The 27,765-nt window shown below is 30.0% G+C and overlaps 1 protein-coding gene and 1 long non-coding RNA gene across 3 annotated transcripts in view; one reads left to right on the top strand and one right to left on the bottom strand.

Annotated features, from left to right (window-relative positions):
* LOC128396158 (leucine-rich repeat-containing protein 24-like) overlaps positions 1-24,162 on the top strand; it is a 53,653-nt gene extending 29,491 nt beyond the window's left edge. The window contains exons 2-10 of the mRNA XM_053356695.1: positions 7,312-7,450; positions 7,521-7,734; positions 8,822-8,890; positions 9,091-9,284; positions 15,972-16,017; positions 16,097-16,301; positions 18,154-18,706; positions 22,985-23,185; positions 24,024-24,162. Of these exons, the coding sequence (XP_053212670.1) occupies positions 7,312-7,450; positions 7,521-7,734; positions 8,822-8,890; positions 9,091-9,284; positions 15,972-16,017; positions 16,097-16,301; positions 18,154-18,706; positions 22,985-23,185; positions 24,024-24,121 (1,719 nt within the window). The 3' untranslated portion in view covers positions 24,122-24,162. The remainder of the gene's footprint in view (positions 1-7,311; positions 7,451-7,520; positions 7,735-8,821; positions 8,891-9,090; positions 9,285-15,971; positions 16,018-16,096; positions 16,302-18,153; positions 18,707-22,984; positions 23,186-24,023) is intronic.
* On the bottom strand, positions 22,653-27,061 carry LOC128396190 (uncharacterized). 2 transcript variants are annotated; one of them, XR_008326780.1, is made up of 3 exons: positions 24,421-26,300; positions 23,610-24,233; positions 22,653-23,120 (listed from the first exon to the last, which is right to left on the bottom strand). It is a non-coding gene; the product is annotated as an uncharacterized LOC128396190 (long non-coding RNA). The 2 variants fall into 2 exon arrangements; XR_008326779.1 differs by lacking the exon at positions 22,653-23,120 and having other exon boundaries at positions 23,611-24,233; positions 24,421-27,061.
* Between the last annotated feature and the right edge of the window lie 704 nt (positions 27,062-27,765).

The raw sequence follows: 27,765 nt of genomic DNA, 5'->3' as shown, positions 1-27,765 counted from the left end.
AAACCAATCTCAACTTGGAAATTGTATCAAGAGACCGAGAAAATGTAATGTTAAAGTCTCCAAGTTCGATAACTTTTTCGAGCAGCTCGAAAAAAGTACAATACAATTTTCTTAGAAAAGTAAACAAACACGAGTTCCATGCAAAGATGATTGAACTGATGAGAACCAGAATTCGAGAATAGAAACAAATAAACTCATCATAATGAACTATTCATGAGATTATCTGAGAGATGAAGGTCGAAGTGAATCGGTTACTAGGTAAAAGAATAGTAAATTTATTTGAACTTTTGTTCACTGAAGATTCAGAAATTTCGAAATTTCTCCACATATAATGAATTCTGAAGTTCTGGTCTAGTTGGGCAAAGAAAAAGATGCAGATAAATGAGTTAATAATGAAAAAACTTCCAAGTGACTATCGAAAGTATTTCTGCTCCTGAGAATTGAATAGATAACCATGATAAGAAAGATGTGTCATATCTTGTTAATATTTTCTACCTGGTGATATATTTATCATGTAATAATAGTAAATAACTCCAACTGAATAATGATATTAGAGTAGAAATAAAATAAAAACCAAATAGACAAATATCATTTATGAAACAATTAATCATGATTGTAACCAGGGCATTATTGTGACCCAGGTAATATTCATGGTGATTAATCTACCTGAAAATGATGAAAAGAAAGAATAGAAAAATTTTCCCCATTCTGAACTTGAATACCCTCGATATGAACCCAATCATGATGAAACTTCCCCCTTGAAACACTTTACCTGATGAAAATTTTACTATTATCATTTCTGTCGTGATATTTAAAACTAATAATAAATAAATGCTAACAAAAATTTGTGTTAATTTAAATAGCCAAAGATAATCATGATAATCGAAAAGCAATTAATCTGATTAATAATTGGAAATTCATTTGCTAATTAGATGATTAATTTTAATTCAAATTCTATCTATTCTTTAATTAAATGCCATCTCCATTTATGAGAAATGATTATCATAAATCCTAGTGAACATAATGATCATTTAGATAAATATCTTAACCAGAATTTTATTATTATTTGGAAATGTAATGTTATTGAATTATCTTGATGAAATGTTTGAGAAAAGTGAAAGTGAAAGTTGAATCAATAATGAAGATGAATTTTCTTAATGAAGACATGGAAATTGATGATGATGATGATGATGATGATTAGAGGTGTAGGAGGATGAGGGAGTGGAATTAGGGAGTGGGAGCAGTGAGGTGACTTTTTATTTGAATATTTAATTATGTGTACATCTTTTTTTTGCTCATCATCTTCATCTCTATTCAGATTGATGCATAAGGCTAATTGGTTGACTTATTTATTTAACTAACTAAGGTAAAGATGAGCAAAAAAAGATGATAATGATGAGGATGAAAAGCTTTCAGTGGAAGATGATGAGGAAGATGAGAAGGCAAAGTAACTAAAGATGATTTTTTCCCCTCTCTTTCCTGAGACTAAGGTTTAAATCTAAATAAATCTTAACCAATGGTGTCATGAATCCTAAGAGGCTTAGGGAGATAGCGATGAAGATGATGAGGATGATCATCTTCTTCTTGATGATAATGATGATCAAGATAAAAGGAAAACAAATGATTTCTCTTAATAATCTCACGATTTTTTTACCTTTTACTTTTTTCTGTCTTCATTCAAATTCAGATGAATCCTGATTACGTTCAACTTTGAATTTCAGGTGATTTCATCATGATAATGTTGATGAAATGACATGAAATTAGTTTAAAATGGTTTACTGATTTCGATTAAATTTTTGTAATTGATTTAATCTGAAAAGTTACAGGAATCAACTCATGTTTATCAATTCATTTCGTAGTCAAAGAGAGAGATTTTCAATCAGAATGCTCAGAATTCCCTCCCTGACTTACTGAATACATGGAAGTATAATTTTCCTTTCTACTAGAATCACAACATTTACCTTTAGGACATTTACACTATTCAATTGAACTAATAATTCAACATCATTATCATTCATCATTTTAATCATGTCTCTCTTGCCTCCTACTTCGTGACTTTGCTTATTCCCTTTTCATGATGAATTCCGTTTAATTCATGATATTTACGTTGGAATTTTTTTTTCTTCCTCTCTTCTCATTTAATGAATACGTGGGAGAAAAAAACTTGCAATCAGAATTTTCTATTTAACCTTGATAACAAAACACTTACAGTGAGAAAATTTCATCATGAGTATCTCTGAATTCACCTCGATATCTTTGGTCTGGTCGACTTTTTTTCTGCTTCCATTGAAATTATCTACTTAACATGTATCATGAACTCATGAATATACTTGTGAAAACAAATGTTACATGAAGTTTGTGATTAATGTTATTCCATGTCAACTCTGGAGGTTCAGTTCAGTAAATTCAATTCATTCTTGGCTATGTGTATGTAGAATCACGATACACAATAAAATTTCCATGGAAAATATGAATTTTCTTTCAATATTTCTGGAAAAAAATTCCAAATTAAGTTGAGTTTTATGTTTGAATTTTAAATCAAAATTTACCTTTTATTGTCTTTGATTTTCTTGACAAAATCAAGGTGATAATTGAGTTCCCATTCATTGGCCATGTTTTCACCTCAATTATGTATTGTATTCAAGTAAACTCCCTTTCATTAACATGATGATAATAAATTACCTTAATGAAATGAGTGGTTCATAATGAATACTCAGTAAACCAATAAACTGTGTATCTTTTTAATTGTCAACTAATCACTGATTTTCTGTCACACCCTTTACTCAGTAATAACATTGATGAGGCTGAAAATTTGGCAAAATCTAGAATGAAGTTACTACTAATAAATTAAATGAAATTTCATCATTTCCTTGTATCACCTACGTGAATGACCAAAGATTAGCTATTGAAATGTTCATGGACCAGGGGAAATGCTGGATCAGGGCTTTAGTGACTTTCTTTTCCTCTCTCTCTCTTCATTATCCCAAGTACATCACATGGACCATTAGTCCTCATGTTTTCCGTCGTATTTCTCATCAATAATATTCCCTTTTGTCTCATAAATATCTCCAGAGAATCTATTTTGATTCCATGATTTCTCTTTCTCCTTTCATGATCATCGCATGTTTGAATAAACAGAAACATTGAAAAGATAAAAAACAAAAGTGAGAAAGAGAGAGAACGAGAAAAGTTGAAGATGTTGATGGAAAAAGATTACAAATGTTTGTTTGAATTCTTAGCTTGGAATCAGAATTTATGTCTGTTGTTGATGAAGTTTCTTTTCTCTTCTCGGTGCTTGATATTATCGAAAGATTGTTGATCGATGCTCAATCGAACCATAAAATTGGTGTACATAGAAAGACTAGTAGATGTTCAACACAGAAGTTGAGAATAATCAAAAAGATTCATCATTCTTTGGGTGTGGCGATCAGTTTTATTCTTACAGGGTTACCTTTCCATTCATTGAATATCGTAGGAAAATCTAACTGGCCACTTGACAGAAATGAATAGAAATACTTATCCAATGGTCACGAAGTAAATAAAACAAGCGATTGAACAATGAATCTTTGTTATCATGATTCGTTTCAAGTTATGATCATGATAAATATTATCAATTATCCTCATAATAATCATGCTGATTAGATGGAAACATCATCATCACCACTACAGCAGAATCTTTATCATGATGATTAGCTAATATGATATTTGTTCTGCCCTGAAAACAAAATTTTCTCCATCAATATCAACTCATCATGGAATGAGATTAAGTTGAGATTTCTCTCTCTCTCTCTCTCTCGCTTCTCAGAAGTGCGATATCTTCTGATTAGAATATTACATTTACCATGGAAAGTTCATTTTCAGATGAATTCATCGTTGACTGAATATAAGAAATTTGTAATAATCGAATCAATATTTAACTTTCATTATTATTCCTCTTCCATCATGATCATCATGAATATCAATCCATTTATTATAGATGTAAGTTGATGATGATAAACATTGGTAAAGAAAATGATAATAATCATTGTGCTCAGTTGATTCCAAGTAACTAAAATTATCATGAGCTTTTTGGTGTATATGGACATTTGGAAGTATAATAATAATAACAATAATAGAGATAATCTGAAATTATCTCCACCATGAACCTATGAATATGTATTCGGTTTTATATATATTCGGTGTTGGAATTTTTTTCTCTCACTTCCTGGTGAATATCTGAATAGGCGAAAAAATAAACTAGAATATAATGAGAAAAAGTAATAATCATTATCTGATGTATTATTATTATGATGAGAAGATGAAATTGTCATCATTATCATCCAACAGTCTGAGATGAATTAGGAAGATAAATGACACCAATGGATGACGATGATGAAGAAGATAAAAAGATGTAGCTTGATGCTGACGATAGAGAAAAGGATTTACTGATATTTCCATCAAATTTATTCAGTTGCTTCATGATACATGATACTGATTCTGATTCTGATTAGCATTCTTAACATTCCGTTTTCTTCATTCATTTGCTCAGAAATTTTCACCAATAACTGTTATCTTCAAGGTTCAGAATTATCATCAAGTACAATTAACAGAAAATTATTTACCTGGAATATTTTTTCCCTTTTATTTGTGGTTACCTTTTTTTATTCTGATTCTCATCATCATAACTCTGCTAATCTTTTTCAATCTTTGTCACCTTTCAAATCCCAAGATTCTTAATCTTATCAGAATTCAATCAATCCAAATACGAGCGATTAGTTGATGAGTTTTACTCTCTAATTAATCATTTAACAAGAAAACTCTCTCCAAGCTTAATTGTTGCTGGATTATTGATTACACAACAATTACTTCAATCTAATCAGAGTTACAGTTGATGATAACATCAGTTTGATTACAAGAATGATTAAAACATTGATTAACAGCCAAAAAGATAAAGATAATCGAGGAAATGATTTACATGAGTGATTAACATAGACCATGAACTTTTCATCTCTGCTTGTGGCGATGTTGTTATCGTCCCTCTCTCACTCTCCCTCTGTGGTTTTAAAGTTATCATCATGTTAGATTATTATTATTATTGTTTCCATTAAATGTCCTTGTTGATTTAACCGTTGCAATTGATCAGCTTTGATTGCTGATTTTTCCTCATATTATTTACAAGCTTGTTAAGTGATGATGATACACAGAATTGAGTTTATATGAAGAAAAAAGCTCAAGGCTTGAATAAACAATCGGAAAGAAATGAAATAACTCAGGAAATGGTGAAAATTCAATCCACCCTGAGAATCTGTATTACATTTCCATCCCCTGAAATGAAATTAATTGTACAGAGTTAAAGATTGACTAAATAAACAAACAATCAAATTACAACATTTTCCTTTTGCAATCTGAATCTGTCAATTCCCCATGAAACTTGTATCATTTATCATATCAATAGTTTGTTTCTCAGATTATCTCATTTCAGATTCTGAATAATCTGTGACAAACAACAAGGTAATATTATCAACAACTGAAAAGTATATCTAATAATAATGTTTCACTTTGTGTATTAAATGTAACAGTAAATATCACAATAAGAAAACGGTTTCTCAATCTCTATCAAGATGATAAATAAGTAAACATGAAATTGGGTGTAATCATGATAACACAATAATAGTAATCATTTCAATTCTCAAGAATTGAAATTGAATTGAAGGAAGATAAAAAAATTTCAATACACTTTTATCCTTTAACAACAACAAGGAAATATAATAATAGCATGATAATAAAATAAGGAAACAGGTAACATGTAGATAGATGAACTTATTTCTTAGTTTTCATGATAATCTCCTTCTCCCATGTTATACATTGTATTGAGTTATACACAAATTCAGATTGAGAAATAATAAGTTAACATGAATCTGATCGGTGGAAATCATCATGAACCAAAAAAGAAACCAAATTATATCCGATGAGAATTGGGAGAAAATTCTGATCCCTATTGATTTGTTTTTGGAAAAAGTATCAATTTTTGCTTCTCAAAATTTCATGTAGATATTATTGTTATCCAATAGTGAAAAGAAGTAAAAAAAAATTCAGTCAACTGAACAATTTGAGTTACGATAAAAAAAAGTAAACAAAAAATGAGCCTGAATTTTTGGTGAAATGGTTCCCATGAGATTCATGATATCTAGTTTTTGTCTGGTTACCTGGTCTAGTCTATGGTGGAGTAAAAGTTGAGGGGTGGGATAAGCACTTACCACCCTGTTTATACCGGTGAGACCTTAAAATTGCAATGATGATAAGGAAGAGAAGTAAAAAAAAATGATTCCATCATTCATCATGTTGATAATGGGATCATGAGATGATATGAATTCTGATGAATTTAGGAGAATCAATTTTCAATACCTTCTAATGATTCTTGTAAGAGGAAAACTTTTTCTCCACCTTGATTTTCAATCGGAGGAAAAGAAAAAAGTTTCTCTAATTTAATAATAATAACAACGATTAACATTATTGCCTCAATGAATCTTGATTGAATTTATTGATTTCATGATATTAAATTCATGTTATCAGACTTCACTTTGTTCATTGTTTTCTCAATGAACTTTTTTTCCAAGATCCATTTTTTTTCCAATCTTATTTACTCTTTATCATCAAGTCAACTTACCTTTTGTTTACCTGAGACTTTTTCACTCCGAGGTTGATATTTTATCGGTAACATTGTTTTCAGTAAATTATATTGTTACAATATCTCATGGTATTAGGGTGAAACTGATCATGAATCATATTAATAGTATAAATCTTATCCTTGATTCAGATTTCCGCTTGAAATTTTTCCGTTATTCAATCTTTCAGGGAACATTGAATCTCTCTCTCTCTCTCATTTTTTCATTCTTACTTCCTGAATTCATGATCAACTAAATCATAAATTATGATTATTATATTGCCAAAAAAAAGAGATGTTACTTCAATACTTAATCACTTACGATTATGATTACAATTCTGAGAGATAAATTTAGATTAAATTGTAATTAGAAATGAAATTGGATTATCATTCAGATGTGAACATATTATTCTCACCATGGAACGTGATTCAGTTAATTGTTATCCACTGATTAGATTTAATCGTACGAAACTATCACAACATTTTCTTCAACCAATTGATTCGTTATTTTGTTTACTTCTAATCTAATGGAAACTAATCAAGTGTTAATCATTGACAAAGAAAATGAAAAAATCTAATTCTTTTCTCTCTTTTCTCCTCTCTTTTCATTATTATCATCATCATGGTGACTTTTCATCAATCATGGGGTTCACATTCATCATCCAAAGGCTTCTGTTGTTAAAGATGAAAAATATTTATATGAAATTCAAGTTATCAATTTGACAAAGAATAGTTTTGTCGAACTTAAGAAAGAACTTTTCTCAAATGCTCATTTAATCAATCTACAGAGGATATTTTTACGAAAAGGTTTGTATTGAAATTCTGAAAACTGTCATCCCTTTCAACTCATCATTTCCGTTTCCGTTTTTTGTTTCAGCTTCTGTTGAAAAGATACATAAAACTGCTTTCCACAAATTAGTTCAACTGATTGAACTTGATCTCGCCTACAATTTTCTCAAATCCATACCAATAGATGCATTTCAAAATATTCCAAAGCTTAAAACGTTGGATTTAAGCTTTAATCAAATTGAAGTTCTTAAAGATAATTCCTTCCACTATTTATCCAATTTGAAGCTTCTTTTGCTTAACAAGTAAGTTGATTACTTTTTCTATTCATACGTATACAAAACTTTAGATTCTCAAATAAGATGAGGAAGAAATCGTCTACTAGTCATGAGAGAAAGTCAATTTTCCTCTATCACACTGAGAATTTGAGAGCTATTAACAAAAAGTTCTGGTTTCTGTTCCCTGAAAGGTGCAGAAAACTATTCACTCTGATTGATGAAAATTCTGTAAATCTCAACAGACGAATTGCTATTTTAATTCTGATTAAATCAGTCCTGTTCGAGCACAATTCCATGCCCGAGTTTCTTGAAGTTTTTCAGTCTTATTACACTTCTCATTTCAATCTTACAGGGGAAAAGTTTTTCTTTCAGCATTTATCAATAATAATATTGATAATCTGTGGATAACTTTTGCAAAATCAGTTGGTTATTTCAATCACACTGTACTTATGAAAAGGAACAATTTTTTCTGTTTAATAATAAATCAAAAATGTTTTCTAGAAATAGTAACATTTCAACACTGATTCTTGTTCAGTTATCATGAATTTCATCATGGATATGATTTTTTACTTGAAAATTCAACCTCAGAGTTACTATGAATCATGAGAGTTACCTGTCGATCTAGTAACATAAACCAGAGAGGAAACTTTTCAAGGATCATCAGAGGTTATCATTATAATCATCATGATGTTTGAACATTAACCATCATGAACAAGAGTAAAATTCAATAACTCATTTCAACTATATTTCAAGAATCGATTTCCATTGGAATGGAAAGAGAAGATAAATAAAAATTCACTGATTGACATTTGACGTTTGATGTCATGAGAAGAAATAAATTTGAAAACAAGCAATTGATTATCTATTTGTTATCATGATAATATCATGATGAATATTCTGATTTCAACACTGAACCACAAAAGAAAAAAAAATCTTCTTTTATATATTATGAGTTTATTATAAGTTGTTCATTGAATTTACCATGAGTTGGAAACGAAAATTTATTCTAACTTTATTTTCATTTTATTTCCATCTCTCTCTCTCTTTCAACTAATTTGCATTCTCATCATTATCATCATCTCCATCTTCATCTTCACCATTCTCGTATAAACAGTAATCGGATAAAAAAGATCAATATCAATACATTCAATGGTTTATGGTCGCTTGAAGAGCTTCAGTTAAGGTGAATATAAGCAAATTCTTACCACATGATTATAATTCATACCTTTTATTATCCTCATGAGTTGATTCATTTCGCTATAAACATATAACTATTACGATAATAGTCATTTAATGCTAATCTTATCCAGAAAAGTTTTTCGCTTAACTTGTTCACTGATTTCGACTAATCTAAACTTTCCAATTGTTGGCTGCAATTTACAGAGATAATCAATTAGCTTACATGCCAAGTAAGTCTTTAAGTCCACTTAATTCAACTCACACTTTGTACTTATCGGGCAACAAATGGCACTGTGATTGTAAAATGCGAAATCTCCGTCAAATTTTGATCTCCAGCGAGATAATCGTACCTGACGAACCAAAGTGTTATAATTTTGATAAAATATGGACCAAATTAAGTAAGTTGAATTTTCTTTTAAAATCAATTTCCAATCGAAAATGAGTAAACTCTGTTTATTAATATCTCGACAAAATTTCAATAAAAGTTTTCATTTCCAGGGAAAGAACGATCAACAAAAAAGTTCACTCGAAACTTTGAATAAAACTTTTCCATGAGGAAAATTCATTACCCATGGAGTTGAACTTTTCATGTTTATCATTTCTCATTGTCTCGGTAGTTTCTATAATAAATATCTTACCACCCTGAACTTTCATTCAGAATTCACAGTAAACTCTAATCATGATCATCATTTTTGACACCCAAATGAATATGAAAATTCATGGGGAAAAAAGATTCTGATGGAAAAAAATGAGAAGAAAAAATTGCCAAAAAGTGTCAAGGAAACTTGTTTTTTTCGCCATTGTTTCTTATATGTTGAAATATATAATTTCGATTGAAAATCTCCATGATTATCACCCTGAGTAGAAAATGATAAACTTGAACTGATAAATTATCAACAAAAGTGTCACTTTAATTTGTAGTAAGTTACAAAGATTCAGCTGATTAAATCAACAAACAACCTTGATGGACAATCATGAACAATTTATATTACTTTTTTACTCGTTTCTCACCTTTAATCATCATTATTATCATGATGATGAACATTAATAACGAGAAACCTAATGATTATAATAACAAGTAATACAATTAACTTGTTAGATCCTGAGTAACATTATCATGATTATTTGTATTGTTATCATAAAGATATCATGTTTCTCTGTGAATATTAGTTGATAAAAAGTTCCAATATTAATCAGCTTTCATAATAATCTAGATGATGATTATCACCAAAATGATTATACTGATTATCATGAGATGATAACTTTCAATGTAATCATAATAGTCGCCTCGTAATTGTTATTGTAATTTACGGGAATACCATTTACGTTTAATATGATTAGCTGATTATCATCATCGATATATTTGTTTTTTTTTTCATGTATTCGTTTCAGTTTTAATCAACTTTGTATAAACAACATGAGACAATTGAGTTCAGTGAGTTGAATCATAATCAAATGAATTTATCTTCACGATGATCATGAAGTAAGAAATGATTATTTGATTATAAGTATGAAAATGAGTTCTACCTTTCTGTCCACCCTCAAGAGATTGTCATTGTCTTGTGGTCATTTTAATGACAGTTACATTAAGGAAATTTTTCCCTCTCTGATTTTCCATCTCAATCTTTTTCTATGATAATCAATGGAAGCTCAATATTAAGAATAGAAGGTAAAATCCTCAGAGAATCGGGATGATGATTATGATTCTATTTTGCATCCTTCCATCATCTTGATGATAACTTTTTTTCTTCCATGCTACTTGTCTCCTTTTAGCTCAATAATTATCATCATCATCAGAATAACATGATAAACTATACATTAAAAGGTTGAGAATATGAGTGATTCTAATTTTTATCCTTCTCTCTCTCTCTCTCCAACTTTTATATATATAAGAAGATGATGAGTAACATTAAACATCATCATTATCATCATTCAACAACAGAATCATCTTCATGTTCATCTTTTGACTTAAAGGCATCCTCAGCATCTTCATCATCATCATCATCGTCATGAAATGAGCTCATTGAAACACTCAAGTAACTATTAGTCTTTACAAATCACTAGATGACAAAAAGTTTTTTCTCATCCCTTCATCATCGTCATCCTCTCATCTAAACATCTCTCTCAATCTCGCTGAAAATTTGTTCAGTCCCTAACAAGCTCATAACCATGAAGAAAAAAAAATCTTATATATAATATTATCATGATTATTATGTATTCCGTCAAGTTTTCCCCATGTATAAAAAAAAGCTACTTTAAGTATTAACTTTAATCGTTACAGAAAAACATTTGCCAGCAATTATTATTTGATTTAACAAGTGATTTCATCAAGATATTCATTTGAAATTTACATGGAAAATTCCGAACCATATTCACCCTCATGGTAATAATGATCATCTGAACACTTGAGTTTATATTTACTCAACTTATAATATTATGATTATCATTATGTTATCCACATGATCATCATAAGCTTATTTATGTCTATTATATAAGTTTACTTGAAAGTTTTACTTTAACAAATATTATTATTATTACTCAGTTGATTAGATGCACATGTTTTCATCATGATGATCATCATAAATACATGATAAAGTTGATATTAGATGATGAAAAATATAAATAAACTCATGGGAGCTAATTAAAGTCCATCAAAAAGCTGAATGAATATGAGAATGTTAAAGTTTAAATGGATGAATAGTTGATTGAATTTGGAGAAATTGTAAAAATGAATAAGAATCAATGAAGATGAAGAAGATGATGATGTTTAGAATAGAATATATTTATTATCATGATGATAATGAGAACAGAGTGGGTGGAGAAGGAGGAAGAAGATGAAGAGAAAGGAATTAAAAGGAAGGAAGGAGGTAAAAGGATTTTGATAATGTTCTATTCTCATTTTCTATCTTCTTCTTCTTCTTTCTCCTCCCTGAATCTTCATTATCGTCTATCCTCTTTCTCTGAATAAACATTGAGAACAATGAAGTTCATGAAAAGATAGAAGTAAATTTGTTAGTAATCATGATAACGATAATAATGGTAATCATAATACAAAAGCTTTTTCACTTCGCGTGTTGATGCTACATTTTTACTTATAATTTGGTTACATTTTATTATGATAATAAGACCAATTGGTTCCTCTGTTGATAATCATCATTAACATGATGATGATGAAGCTCAATGGTTGAATATCTCTTGTGTCTATGAGGAATTGAACATTGGCTCAGAATATATTACATGGGAAATAACAATGAGAAAATAATAATTGATAGATTGTGAATATGAAGATGTATTCATATTAATATTTACAATATTCACCAATTGAGTTTAGAATTGAAATAATAATCATGAAACGTTAGATTCGGGTTAATTTAATGAACCTTGAATTTCATGATGAAACATGTTAATCAACAATTTATTCATCAGGAGTAACTTGAGTTCTCAACACCGATAATATTATCAATTCCCTTACGGAACTTTTAATGAAAATGATTTGGAGTTTGAAAATTTTTCAGTAATTCAATTTGATTTTAATCTTTGTAATGGTAAATAATTTATTCATAATCAACTCAACACGCGACTTGATAATGATAATCAACTGATTCCCATGAAATCTCATGATTATTGTTGAGAAAATGTTTACATTGTGATATTTTTTTTCTCTTCATTCCTTTTTGGAATAGTTATCATAATATGTAACATTTAGATTGTTACATTTTTTTCATATTCTTTTCCCTTTCAAGTTGTTAATGAGCATAATCATTAAGAAGAGGGAAGAGTTTTAAAACTTAATATTCACAAGATAATTAGATGAGCAAAGATGAGAAGCTTAATCACTTTGATGGTTAATTGATTCTTATGACCCTTTCATTTGATCCACAAACATTTTCCATCCTGAAGCTTATATTTATATCCATGGATTTGATGAAATAATTTCCTGATAACATTTCCATTGGCAGAATTTAATATTATCCTCATCAGAATCCATCGAAATGCTTCAACTATGTGTCTATGTGTAAATCACCAAGTTCCATGGAAACCTAATACTTATCTTGCACTTTTCAGAATCAGAATCTTTCTGGTTACCATTGGAAATTGAATATAACATTTCATATATAAGGTATTCTCGTTAACCGGGAATGCTTGATATCGTATTAATAATATATTGTATCCTTAAGGGGGAGAGGGAATGATAATAATATAAACAATAATGTAATAATCATGATGACGACGATGATGATGATGATGATAATTATGTTAGCTGCTATGCAACTGTATGAAGCAATTTCAATTTAATTTGATTCTCAGATCGGATTCAGCATTCTGATGAACATTCATATTGTTGTTGATCATCATTTCGCCTTACCCATGGTTATAATACTCTGCTATTAAGATAATGATGATGATGATGATGATGATGCAGAAAGATGAATGAAATAATCAAATCTGATTTCATCGATTGATTCTGATGATTCCATGAATGATACATTCCAATGAGAATTGAGATTCCCAATAATTAGCAATGTTTTCCCTGGACTATGAAACTAATAACATGTGATAACAATCAACTCAATGATGATAATACCATTTACCTTTTAATTTTCACTTGACCAATGGTCAGAATTAGCATCGCCTAATGTGTTATAAGAATTGATTTGCTCATATTTTATATTCATACAAGTTGACAATTGAATTTGATGATAGCAATAAGGAAAGTTAATCAACAGAAATTGAATGATAATTAGACAATTGAATCAGGATAATGCTGATAAATGAGTTGATCGGGATGATGAAAATAATGATGAGGTAAACAATCAATGAATATCAAATTAGATAATATTTATCTCTTGGTAGTATATGATAAATGTTGAATTAATTTAGTTAACATTTGAATAAAACGATATCACTAATCATCAGATTATAATCAATCTGATTAACTGATTAATAACTAAATTAGATTCACCATTCAACTGTGAACTCATTTCTTAATATGTAAGTGTTTATCCTGAAACTCATCATGATAATATCAAAGATGCAAATAACTTTCTCATCTCTCTCTCTCTCTCTCTCTCTCTCAGTGATTAAATTCAATTTCCACCATGATAATTAATCATATTTTGAATATTCATTGAGGATGAAGATGCGGAAAAAAAATTCACAAGATTCAATAAATAATCATGAATGAATTCTGACTTTGCAATGTCAACCATTATTTTTACATCATCTTTCATCATCATCATCATGATCATTATTGTTTATCATCATTAATCTTGAACATTGAATTACTGATAATAACAAATTAAAGGAAGCAAAAAATATTATCATGATCAACATCAGGCTTTTTCACCCTGAAATCCTCTCAGTCTAATCTTGATATTAATTTTAAATTGTTTCACATTTTTACTTTAATAATAATAATATCCAATCGACAATTAATTAACCAATGAATCAAGGTTATCAACTATTTAAAAGCAACAACAACAGCTAAAGAAAGTTAAGAAAAGTTTCTCATTGTGATATAACATTAATCTTATCAGGGAGGAGAGTAAATTCTGAGCCTAATTCAGAGCTTTCATCATGAAAATTTATCATGAAAAATTTGATGATTAAGATGAAGATCGAGAGGGAGAGAGAGAGACACTTTAAACATTGATAGCTAATCAATGATAAAATAGCAATCAACAGCCAGTATTTTCCAAGAGTTGATAAGTTTCCAACTAACTATCGATTCTAGAAGTTGAACTCATTCAGTTCTGAGATTCATGAGGAAGATAAATAAAAGAGAAAAATTTAACTCTCCTTTCAATTTTCACTTTAATCTTCTTTCTACCCTCTTATCACCACCCAGTTCGTAAAAATATCTCACCCACACTCTAACTTTTCCCTTACAGGGAGGGAAAAGTTCAATAGTAAATTTTTCTCGATGATAATGTTGTTTCATTTTATTTCTATTCTCAAAGTTACTTCTCAAGTCTAATAGATAAACTTTAGGAATCGTTAAGCCATGAAAATAAATCTCAGTGAATTAAAGTGGTAACAACATTGGAAACATAATAAAGCATAAAATTGCAGTGGAAAGCGGATGAAGGTGGAAACAGTTTTAATAATGTCAACCTTCATTTTATTTTCATGAGTTTCAGATAAATGTTTGAAAAATAGTAAAAGGAGAGATAAAAGTGCCATGTGGATAATGATTAGGGTGGAAAACATCAACTAATGTCTTGAAATTTACGATTTTGAGTTTCCTATTTCTCCTCATGTTCACCTTGATGTTAATACTTTTTAAATGGTCACATTAAGGTAACAATAACAGTCTATTCAAATTTCCCTCCAACATTTTATCATCTTCTTTTTTCACCTTAATTCCCGATACTAGAAAGCAGATGAAGGATTTCCCATGAAATTTTCACCATCACTGCATATCTATCGACAGCCACAGAGAGACTTTTCCACCCTGTAGAATGTAAAAGCTAAATTGATAACCTTTTTTTCATCTTTACTTTTTTTTCTCATTCTCATTCATTTTGAGCTTCTTTTTTTTTGTTCTCATAACAAATTACAGTTTTTCTCTCCTCTGATTTCATCATGATGATCAGAATTTTCATGGTGATGATTATGGTGATAATGATGATCATCTTTTCGCCTTGTTATTGTCAAGAACTTTTTTCTAACTTAACGATTGATCTTAAGTAGCTTCTACATGGCATTTAAGATTCTGATCACTTTGTGTGAATGGAAATTGATCAGGAAAAAAAATTCTGAAAATTCTGTTTCCAATATGTGTTATTAATGTATCACATGATGGTGATGATGATGATACTGATATGTTGAAATTATCCTCATAATTTTAATATTCATATACCATGATAATAACTGTTAATTTCTTGGAAAGTTATTGATCTTTATGGAAACTTTTTCAACTTTTGAAAGGTTCATATTAATCAACTTAGAAAACTGTGAACTTTTTACTCTTAAGAACTGTCGATGGTTATAATTTACAGAATTTGCTCATTTTCATGGAATTTTCTTTAAGAACTCAGTTTTTCCTCATGATATTTAACTTTCATCACTTGTTTTCTCTATAGATTTAGATTCGTTGGTTTGTCCACCTCAAATCGCTCCAAATAATAGGTGAGTTTTTCATTGCAGAAAAAAAGTTCCAAAGTTGTAATAACAATTTGAATTCTGATAATTTTTTTTCCTTCTTCAGCCTTGTTCATCAAATTGAGCAGTATAACAATTTCTCATTATCATGCTCATTCTTCATGGATGAATTTCAACCCCTGGCAATTAAATGGTATTGGCAAAATCGACCAATATCAAATAATAGCGAGGGCATAATTCCCAATCAACATTTCAGCATAAAAGAGACTGATAATGAGGATAACATTGATGAGAACGGTAAAAGACGTAAGGTGAGTTAACATGGTGATTATCATGACAATGGTATTGAATAAGATACCAAAGAAACGATTAATACATTTAGATAAAGGTAATGAGCATAAACGGAGACGGAAATGATTATTTCCGCATTTCTTTAGTCATAATCACCATTTTTCATTGTTATATTAATGAATGAGCAATAGAAACAGAAAATGAATGAATGATAATGTGAGAAGATATTAACTGGTAAGATAATAATCATGGAGATTCAGTTTCAGATGCTACGATTCCTTTGACAGTTTTGTTTTCATTTTGAATTTCGTTGGTTTAAAGGGAAAAGAAATTGAGAAAATTCTGATTACAAATTCTGTCAGCATTCTGGTTAAAGAGATTTCTTATTTTATCAGAACTTTTTTCGCCACGTCTACTATTACATTTTGTATCTTCATCTATTCAAGTCAAAATCTTTATGTTGACCAGTTTATTTATCCTACAACTTGACCACCTCCCAGTGTTCAGGTTAACCAATGGTCAGTTTAAGGAGATGGTGAATATTTTTCTGGTGTTTCTATTTTATTCAGTCATAATTTTTGGAACTCTCTCTCTCTCTCTCATTCATCTTCTTGATCTTCTTTACTATTCTTCCTACGTGTCACTTTTGCATCTTTTGGTCAGTTTTTTCCAATAAAACGATGAGTTATATTTTTTCACTTATTCTTTTTCTGTTTATTTGTTTTTCCAAAGTTTCTCCTCTCTTTCTTTGACAGAATTTTAAATGATAAAGATCACGAATTTTTATCTATCTATTTATCCATCTTGTTATCGAATTTGAACTTTTCCAACTGAATTTTCAATCTTTGCCTCTCCCATTTTTTCCTCTCATTTTGTTTTATATTCTTGATTCAATTGTAATTGAATCAAATTGCATCTCGATTCATGGATAATTCAATATATATTCAAACCACAGTTACAGGGTCACTCTGATTTCTATTGGAATAAGTTATCTCTTATCGATGAACTTGAAGTTAACCTCTGGACTCTCAAGCATCAGTCTGTTATTGACTTGAAAATTTAATATTCTGATAATGTTGATAATCAGTTTGATAAGAAATTCATTAACTCACCATGGAGATGTAATTTGCCTGAAAGAATTTGATAATCTATAGAGAGAATTGAGAATTTACCATTTAAACAACTTGTTCAACTTGTCATCATTTCGAATGTCCATCTTTCGAAATGTCCAGTTAACTGGTGAAAGTGATTAACACGCCTCAGGGATTAAAGTAGTTAAAGTTTGATTGAATTCTTCAAGCCTAATATGTGAATGGAAACAAGAAAAAGAAATGTTTATAACTAAACATGGAAAAGAAAAGTAAAATTCTGGTGGAAATTAAACTTTTTTTTCATCTTATTTCAATCGAAAGCATCATCAGAATCTATTCAATAGAAGATGAAAAGAAGAATAGAAAAAAGTAACATGAAAAGTGGTGAAAAAGGAAAGATGAGATTGACACAGAATTTTCAAGATTCGAGGGTAAAGTTTGTCTATTGGGGAAAAAAGTTCCAACACCCTGAGGGCATGAAGAGGGAATAACTTTGATGAAACTCTGATTGTGTTTAATTTTTCATCAATTTCTGACAATCATAACAATAAAGGTTCAGCTTTTATCAATAGGAATTGAAAATCTCAGGTGAGAGGCAACTGGTCAGTATTGAAAATCAGCTGATCAGCTTGAGGCTTTTTTTGATTTAAATCTGATGGAAATGTTGCTTGGTCTCATGTAGATTTTTATTATCGATGGTCATTAGGGATAATATAATCATAAGTTGGGAGTCGATTTTTTGTTCTCATTGTTAATGGTCATCTTTGGTTTGTTTTGACAGATTCGCACTTCCAGACTGGACATTACTTATATTTTGAAACTGAACGATGGTAACTATTCATGTTCAGCTAAAAACGACGCTGGATCAGCTGAGCGTAATTATACCGTTGAAATATTAACCTCATATGCTCGAACCTCTTCCTCATCATCTGTTGGTGATTCTCCTGCCGCTGAGGCCTCAATTGAGACTGGACATCATTCCTCTGGTTCATCAAAGTCTCTCTCATCATTAAACTATCCGTCTTCATCTTCATCATCGTCCAATAATAACAGTGAATCTCATACAACTCTTTATGGCCTAATATTAGGTATACTTTTTGGTATTTTTATAACTGCATCGCTTTTTGGTGCGATAATCATAATCTTTTGCCGTCGACGGTCAAATCGCCGGTCAACATTGGGAACAAATCGTGTTGTTGCCGCTGAATCTGAGCTTGAAAAGTTGACAACATCAACGATCAGTGGGTCAACACCTTCAATCCAGCCCATGGCCCCACCATCGGTAGTAGATATAATTAATCCAGTTCGTAAGCCACCAAGACTTGGATTAACAAGTAAGATTACCAATCAAATTGAAGTTCAAATCGTAAAATTAACTGATCATATAATATCTGCATCCTTGTTATTTACTGAATAATAATCATCACATAGTGAGAATTGTCATTTGTTATCATCTTTTTTAATAATTTAACGATACTTTCAACATTATTTCAATTTCAACTCTTAAACATTATTTTAATCTCAGAATGAACATTTCAACGGCCATTATAATGATTAAACATTTTTTTTCTAGTTAATGATGATTAACTAGATGATAATGATAACATTGACAATCAGAAAAAAAACTCAGTTGTAATGGGTGAGCTTGAAATCATTTAAACTTCACCTAATAATAGTAATCATCATTTGGAACTTTTTTCATCACATCTCATGAAATTTTCTTGTTAGAAATAATTTCCCATGTAACGTGTAAATTGTATCTCTTTTTTTCCCTCATGTTATCACCAGACTTTTGAATATCATTTCCATTTGTAACTTTTGTCAGGAAAATCAGTTTATAATATTAGATTTTGCTCCATGAAAAATGTTCAGTTTTTTCTGAACTTTATGATGTTCATCCTTTTCATGGTGCCCTGGTTAACTTTTACTCTTTGTCTCTTTCTCTCTCTCTTTCTTTCTTTCTTTCTTTCTCTCTATTTGAATCCTTTTTTCTTTCTGTATGAGAACTTGGGTTGATTTATGTTCTATCATTAATAAGATATTCTATTCGGAAAGTTTTTCTTTTTTCGAATTTTTTTTCCTCCTTCTTTCTGAGTCTTTTTCAACTTTGTCAGAACTTTTTTTATGTACTGTTCAAATCAAAAGGGTAACTCTGCCAATCTGTTGAGTGAAATTGAATCTGTTCATCAAAAGATGACATTGAAAAATAATTGAGTTCATCTTGATCATGTTAAATAATGAGTATCATGATAATCATGATGAATACACAATTAGTTAAGTGCTCTGAATGAAATGACGAAAGTTTAGTTCATGAATCAAGGATCATCATGCAATTCAATAGATTCTGAAGCTTATCAGCTTGAAAGGATATTCAATTCAACTGAAATGTTATCGTTTTCATTTATTATCATGAAAAATTGAATCAAATATTTGATAACAGTTTCAACTAATTAAAAAAGTTTTCAGTTCATCTCAGTTTTGTTTTCATGATCATCTCCTTTGACTTTTAATCATGTAGAAAATGATGGCGATTCAATTCCTTGTGGACTATCAACAAGAACCAAAAAGATGTCCTTTCATTGTTGCTCATCATGAAAATCATTCTCATGATGGTGGTGGTCACTTTGTGTCCACTATTCTTTCTGTCTTTTCGTTTAAATGTCTAATATCTTCACCGACAGAAGCAACATGATGAAACTTGACTCAGAGAAGCAGAATGTCAGCTAATAGGATTAGACTTTGATTGTGACAAGAAAAGACAACAGGATAAATTCAGTAAGAATAAACAGAGAACAGGGAGAGAAAAAAAAATTGAACTAATATGAAAATGTTTACACAGTTTTACAATCGACGAAGCAAATGATAAGCTTAGCAGAGCGAAAATCAACTTGACCGTAACATGATGTTTTGTTTTCGAATTCATTTGTTCATTCAGAACTTTCAGAAACTTGGACTTTCTCTCCTTACCTCTGATGTTTTCACCTTTTCATGGTTATAAATTCGCTCTCTATCTGATGAAGGATAGCAGAATATTCTGACTGTTTGTTCAGTAGAAAATTTAGAGAAACGATTAAATTTATTCTGACGTTTGAGTTTCCACCAGAAAATTTGTTATTCATCTGAATAACAAGGCGTAAAGAGTTCATTCTGCTTAGAACTTTTTTTTGCTCTCTGATCGTTGGGTTATTTTTTTCCCTTCATAATATCACCATAATCTTGATGTTTCTGGTTCAGGGTGGAATCAAGGTGAGCAGGGATGAAATTCAAGTTTAGAAAAGTTCTCATTCTCTCAGGGTGGTGATGAATAAACTAAATCTGCAGAGAAATCCAAAGATTTGAGACTTTATGACAAGATGGAAAATATCATCTTATCTGTGCCATTTCAATGAATTTTTCAAACATCTCATCACTTTCATGGTGATTTCAAGAGGATAAAATGAAAACAGAGAAAAGTCAAAAATTCAACTTTTTCTTTTCATCTTTTAAATTGAATTTCAATTCAAATTTCACCTCACAGATTATTCAAGTTTCAAAAACTTTCTATCTATTTATCAATCATTTCCAAATAAACTTCAACTAAATTCATATGAAATCAGTTAATTGTTTGCAATTTAGAAAAAGTTATAAAAACTTTACGAAGAGTTATAGTGACATCTATTGGTACGAATTGAAAATAAAAGAATTTGAATTTTTTAATTTGATTAGCAAATTAATGATGATAGAGGAAAATTTGATGATCATCAACAATTAACTAACCAAATTAGACCAATCAAACGGAATCAAGTTTAATGATTCAATTTCAATTCTTAATGAGAGGTAATAATAATGATGATCAGTTGGATAATGTGATAATCAGCTCAAGTGGAAGTTGTAAAAAGTAAATGGACTCTAATTAACTAATAGCTGGAAACGTGAGAATTAATTAACATGACAATTTAGAGAAATTAAAAGGAAACCTTTCACACTTCAACCTTGATGAACTTTCCACTCTCTCTCCGGTCACCCTTTCCCTTCAGGAGCATTTTAATTCATCATTTAATCTTACTTATATTTCCATCATTATGATTACCCATTTAGTTGACAGTAAAGTTAATCAACAAACCATTAACATGATGTTTCATGATTATCATGATAAACTTGCTGAAAATACATGAACCATTATCACCGACAGTAAAATTAATATGATCATCACCATCATCATTAAATTGTCCGACAAACAAAAAGGCAAAATGAATTAATCGTTTCATGTTTAATTAATAACCTTAATCCAAGTGATAATAAGTAAACATCATCAGGGAGAATTGAACAATAGACTCGAATTTTGTTATCGTATTCAAATTTGTGAATAGAAAAAGTTAACAGGGAGGGAAAAAAGTTCTCCCAATTCTCTCAGAGTCTTTTTCCCTTGGAAGGCTATTAAAAAAGGGTTAACTTGATTCTCTCTCTCACTTGTTATTTAATCCAAGGTGGATTAGATCATTAATCTTAATTCATCTAAACGACATATTGAATTTATCTTAATCAATTTCTTCACTATCTTCCTTTCCTCAATTTTGAGAATATAAATTCTCTCTCTTCGAAATTGTCTTCTTACTAATTTCTCATTATTCATGATGGAAAATCTCATGAATTTCTGTTGACCCAATTTTAAGATTCTAAACATTGTAACCATAAAGAATTTGATTCTAACATGTAATCAGCTTAATCTCAACAATTAATATAATTAATCATTTAAATATTTTTCTACAATATTCTGATTCAATGAAACTCTGAAATCTCTCTCTCTCTCTTACTTTTGAAATGAAATTGAATTACTCAATTTGATATGATCTCATGAAAGAAACACAATGACCCATGTAGGCTGAATGAAAAGTTCAGTTCAATTGTGATCTGAACAAATGTTCCCAATGACATTGAATTAAATCAGAAGTCATTCCTGATCATTTAACATTTTCGAGCTCATCATGATGATAAAATGTTATCTCATTTCCTTGATCAAAAAAAGGAATTCATTCTGAATGATAAATAGTATCAGATGAAAATAATACAACATGATTATCATAATGGTTTCAACAATCAATCATGATGGTGAAAAATCAGCTTCATGGTGATAGATAACAATTATCAATACGAATTGAAAACAAGTAAACAAACAAACAAACAAACCATCAAGATATTCAACTGAATCCACAGGTAGTTTCATGATTTTGTGATGAGAAAATGATTAAATGATTGCTGATCAAAATGTTAATCATTCAAGTTGAACTCAGTCAATTGGTGTGAATGAAAAATTTGTTCAATATAATTAAAGGTATTGATGATTAATTCAAAATGAGATTAACATGATATCAATAAGTTGTCATGTTATCACATTTGATGTTCAATAAATAACAATAAGAATCCAGGGGAATTGGTTACATAATAATAATAAATAATGATAACAACAGGAATATGAATTATTATTGATCATCTCATTTCCTATCACAAGATAACCATTCAAGATTATTCTGATTCATGAGTTATCATGAAAATAAATGACCATGTAAGATGCTCATCATATGATAATATTTTCTTGTTTCTCTTTGTTTTTCCTTTTACCTTTGTATCTTCAGGTGGAGATGATCAAATATGGATGATGAAACGAACCAGTTTCACATCAGATAATGTCCATCATCATCCTCCGCATCATCATCATCATATTTACAGAGGTGATGGTGATGGATGTTGCTGTGATACACCAATACCCATCTATGAATATGAAAATAATTCTAATAATTTCAATACATTCAACACTGCGAACACATCGATAATAGGTGAGTAAACAATAGATTCAGGGAGAACAGGGTGAATTCAGATGGTTATCATCAAGTTCTGCTTCATGGGTGCAAATGCATGATGAATATGCATCCAAATTCTTGCTTCGAATATTTCGAGTAGAACTCTCTCTCTCTCTCTCTCTCTCGAAAATTCTCTAAAGAGAATTATCGTCTCTCTCTCTCTCTGGTTAATTTATTAGTTCTTTCGTTCAGAGAGTTTGTTGTGTAGACGAAATTTGATAAATTGAAAAATTTGATTATCATGGTTATCAGTTAATGGGATATTTGTTCAACGATTTTTTTCTCATTCCTCTGATTCTCAGATCATCATGTTCATCATGTTTAATGATGATTATGATAATACTATTTATTATCGAGAAGATATTTCCATGTTAATTTTACAGTTCTTTTTTTACCTTACCTTTCATCTTTTTTTTTCATCTTCATCTCTTTTGATTCTTGTTATTTATTTTTCTGTTATCATCATAATCAGGGGAAAGGTTGAAAAGTTCATTTCTTCTTTGTTCAGCTATTTTTCATCATCATCTTCTTTTCCTATGGAGTTGGAATTATTATCAACATTTTATTTTTTCTTCTTTTTCTTCGTCCTCCTTTTTGCTCCATCCTCATCTTATTACATTTCCATGTTATCATCCATGTTCTTGTTCAGTCAACATGATTTCTATTTTAAAAATTTTGTCTATTCATCATTATCTAGTCAACCATTAATGGACCATAATTTAGGATTCACTTTAACTTTTATATTTGTATTCATTTATCTAATATTTTGGGATAACTTTTTTTCTTCTTTCTCTTTTTCCATTTCTCCCTTTAGGTCCTGATTTAATCCACCATCAATCAGCACTGGAAAGGAAACACAAGAAATCATCTGATGAAGAGATGAGTATACATTCAGATGGAACTGAAGTGTAAAAGAAGATTAAATATATATTAATGTATACATATATCATTCTTTAATTGTATCCATGTTCTTTTGACAATTTTAAGGTCCTTTGATAGTTAGCAGCTTCTTTACGAAGTTGATCTGTAAATACAATTAACAAAAAAAAAAAACATCATAAGAGAAAATGAATAAAAAGAAAATAAGATAAATTAACAATCGTCATCAATTGGATTACATTTAATCTAAATTTCGATTAACTTTCATGTTCTATAATAATCTCAATCTAGCGTATATAATCCAATCTCTATTAATCTATCAATTAACTTACCAATTATACTTTTATCACTTCGCTTGTTAATTAAGGCTTGTAATTTGCTTCCATATCGTTTCCAGACAAAAAAGGTTAACAATATGTTGATCAAAAGGATCAATAGTAAAGTAGTAATTATATAAACCATAATAAGACACTAATTGAATCACCGTATGGCCAAATTTGAGAATACAATTAGATTATCACAGGGAAAACATAACTCAATTCATTGGCAAGTAAATTAATTACATTTAGTGAGTGGAAAAAGTAAATTAATAAATGAAAACAAGAAAAACAATCAACCGTTACCATGGAAACTGGTATTGGTAAACAATGGAACCTTTGAAGCGCCTTTTTCAAAATTCGAAAAATTTCCATACAATTAATTTCGGTAGAGATTAATTTATAGAAAGTGTCCGATTTTATCAACTAGTATTAATTTAATTGTATTAGAATTTGAGTGATAGTTTAATGGTATGATAGTGGGTTGATGGTGTTGAGTATTGTTGGTTTGATTCTCGAAAAACTTTGTTTTCTTTTCATTTTTTTGCTCGTTTTTGTGGATAAAATTTGTGGGTTGAAGTGTAGATCATTTCCAACAGATGGCAGGGAACCGAAAAAACTTCCGCCATCTATTGGGGACCGAGAGTTTACTCAAATTGAGAGGAGTCTCTAATTTTTGAATTTCGCGCGAAAATCGTGAAAATATCGTTCAATTTTGTTGATGATCATCCGGAACGGAAGTTATTTGAAACCAAAGTTACAATGAGATGAATTTGATTTCAGGTCAACTCAGAATATTTCCTTAAGGTAGTTAGATGATTCTAAAGGGCACAGAGACTATGACCTTGAGAGGAATAAGTTTTTCGTCTCATTCAATGTCATTTTTTAATGAGTCCAAATTCCGTCAATACAAAGCCATTATAACAGCACCGCTCTAGTGACAAAGTTAATTTCAATTAGATTATTTTTGAAACTAATCATTGTTATGAAAATGAAGGTCAAACATCAGTTGGACATCACAACGGCTCAACAATAAGCTAACTGAAGATTCAAATGAAAATTGTGTTGACAACAAATTCAACAAGTAAGATCGTAAGCAACAGTAGTTCAAATTAATTAAGATAATCGAATCAAATTCCAATTCGATCGACTCATTCTAGCCCATCGAGTGGAACCGCCGCTTTATGAAGAAATTAAAAATACATTAACTAATCATTTACCATCAAATTCCCATAAAGAACCGATTCCCGCCTTTTACCAAAAAAGGTTAAATTTTCAATGGCATGGACATTGATAGAAATCGGGACTTGAATCCATCAAAATCGTTAACTAATCTTCTCAATCAAATGATAAATTAACCAAATCTTTTGAATAATAATTCCAATATTAAGACCACATGTTAATCAAATTAAAAAGATCCCAGGTCACATTAAGGACGGAAAGAGTGACCTCAATGATCACTGGTCATCAAAGTTTCAGGAAAAACTTTTGAATCAAAGTTTTAATCGCGATTGATTGGACATCCGGTCAAAGGCCACTATTAAGATGAATGTCTTGATTATCATGGAAATTTGTTTCTTATTTGATTGATGTTTCTATTGGTTTTAATAGCAATTGAATTGGATTGAATTGAATCAATTGATTGGTCACATTTGTCACCAAAGACAATCAAGTAAAAAAGAAACTTAAATTGTAACAATTAAGTCGTTCTCAATCAATTGATTGTAGAAAGTGCTTTTAACTGGTATTTAAATCTTGATATAACTTTTGTTGATAAATTGTAATTGTTAAAGCTAATCAAATACATTGTATGTGTCTGTTGATTTGATTTGATTTAATTTCATAAATCAAATTAATTTTTACTTCGTTCTTGTTGTTGTGATGATAATTGAAATGTCGACTGTTAGTTAATTGGATCAAGCGAGGAAACTTTAATATAATAATAATTTGACGACTTCCGTTAACCTGATTAAAATTAATCACCTTTCCTTTATTATTAACTGAACTTTCCTTCTTCATCAAATCAAATTAGTCTTAATTGTAATTCATCACAATTGTATTTTCCTGTTCATTGATAATAACAATAATGTAAATAATAATAATTGTTGACAATTAATCTTTAAAACTTATTGCGTTAGTTAATTATTACCTTAGTAGCATTATCAATAAGAAGAGAGAGAAAGTGAAATTGTTACAATTAGTTAATTGTATTTTAATGTTATTATTGATATTTTAGGCCATTATGATAGGAACCGAAATCATTTACAGGAAACAGGGAGAGAGAGAGAGAGAGAGAGAGAGAGAGAGAGAGAGAGACAATTGAGGTCTCTCTTTCTCTCTTCATGATCTCATCGCTTTCTTAATATGAAGCCCAGTTTCAGAACCGATCAAAACGGAAAGAACCATTAGTCGTTCCGTTTGCTATTCGCATGCCGATTAACAAGAACAACGATTAAAACATGATGATGAAAGATAATCACGATTAGAAAAGAGATAGAGAATTAAACTAAATCAGAACAACTTTTTTTTCTTCTTTTTCGTTCAATCGAGATTTGTACGAATTCGCATTCTTACCTAAATTTCATTCATTTCAGTTTCTTGGAAAAACATTTATCAATTTTCCCCTCAAATTCATTCATTCATATTTTCTAATCTTTTTGCTAATCATTTCTCTCTCTCTCTCTCTCTTTATTTTTAACTTTATCCTCATCAACTTATTACATCTTCATCTTCATCTTCATCACCATCATCATCATGATGTTGTACTCATTTCCAATCTCAACCCCGCCTGCGAAAAAAAAACATCTCGACTTAATTGGTATTCAAACGTGAATAACAATCAACTTGGATGAAAAAAAAACAACATCAACACCAAATGGATTGTAATTAATAACTAATCTGATTAATCCGTTAATCTAACAGAGTTTACATTAAGAAAAAGCCAGTTTACCACCCACCCTCATACGAGGCATGGAAGGCCGCTGCCAGTCAACAACACGAGCAAAAGGTTGCCCCCAACACCCCAATCAAACCTGAACAAAGCAAGAACTAGATGATCACTTCATCCTCATCCAAGTTCATCATCATCAACACACAAACACACAAACACACAACACAACACACTCCATCTCTCGCCATCATCGATGCATCCTTCATCTTCACCCCCTTTTTTTAACTTCATGCAACACCAACAACAACAACAACACTTTCATCGTCATAAATATGCATGAAAAAATCTTGTAGTAAAAACATCAACAAATAAATTGATTCAGATGATAAAAGAAAGAGATGAAAAGAAATCAGAATTGATTGGAATGCAATTAACTGGACTTATCAACAACCAATGGTGACCAATACTCT

The sequence above is a fragment of the Panonychus citri genome, unplaced genomic scaffold (assembly GCF_014898815.1).
Source record: "Panonychus citri isolate SS breed McGregor unplaced genomic scaffold, ASM1489881v1 Contig00143, whole genome shotgun sequence".
Lineage (NCBI taxonomy): Eukaryota > Metazoa > Arthropoda > Arachnida > Trombidiformes > Tetranychidae > Panonychus > Panonychus citri.
The sequence above is the reverse complement of the archived record's forward strand: the minus strand, read 5'-3'. Positions and strand labels throughout refer to the sequence as shown.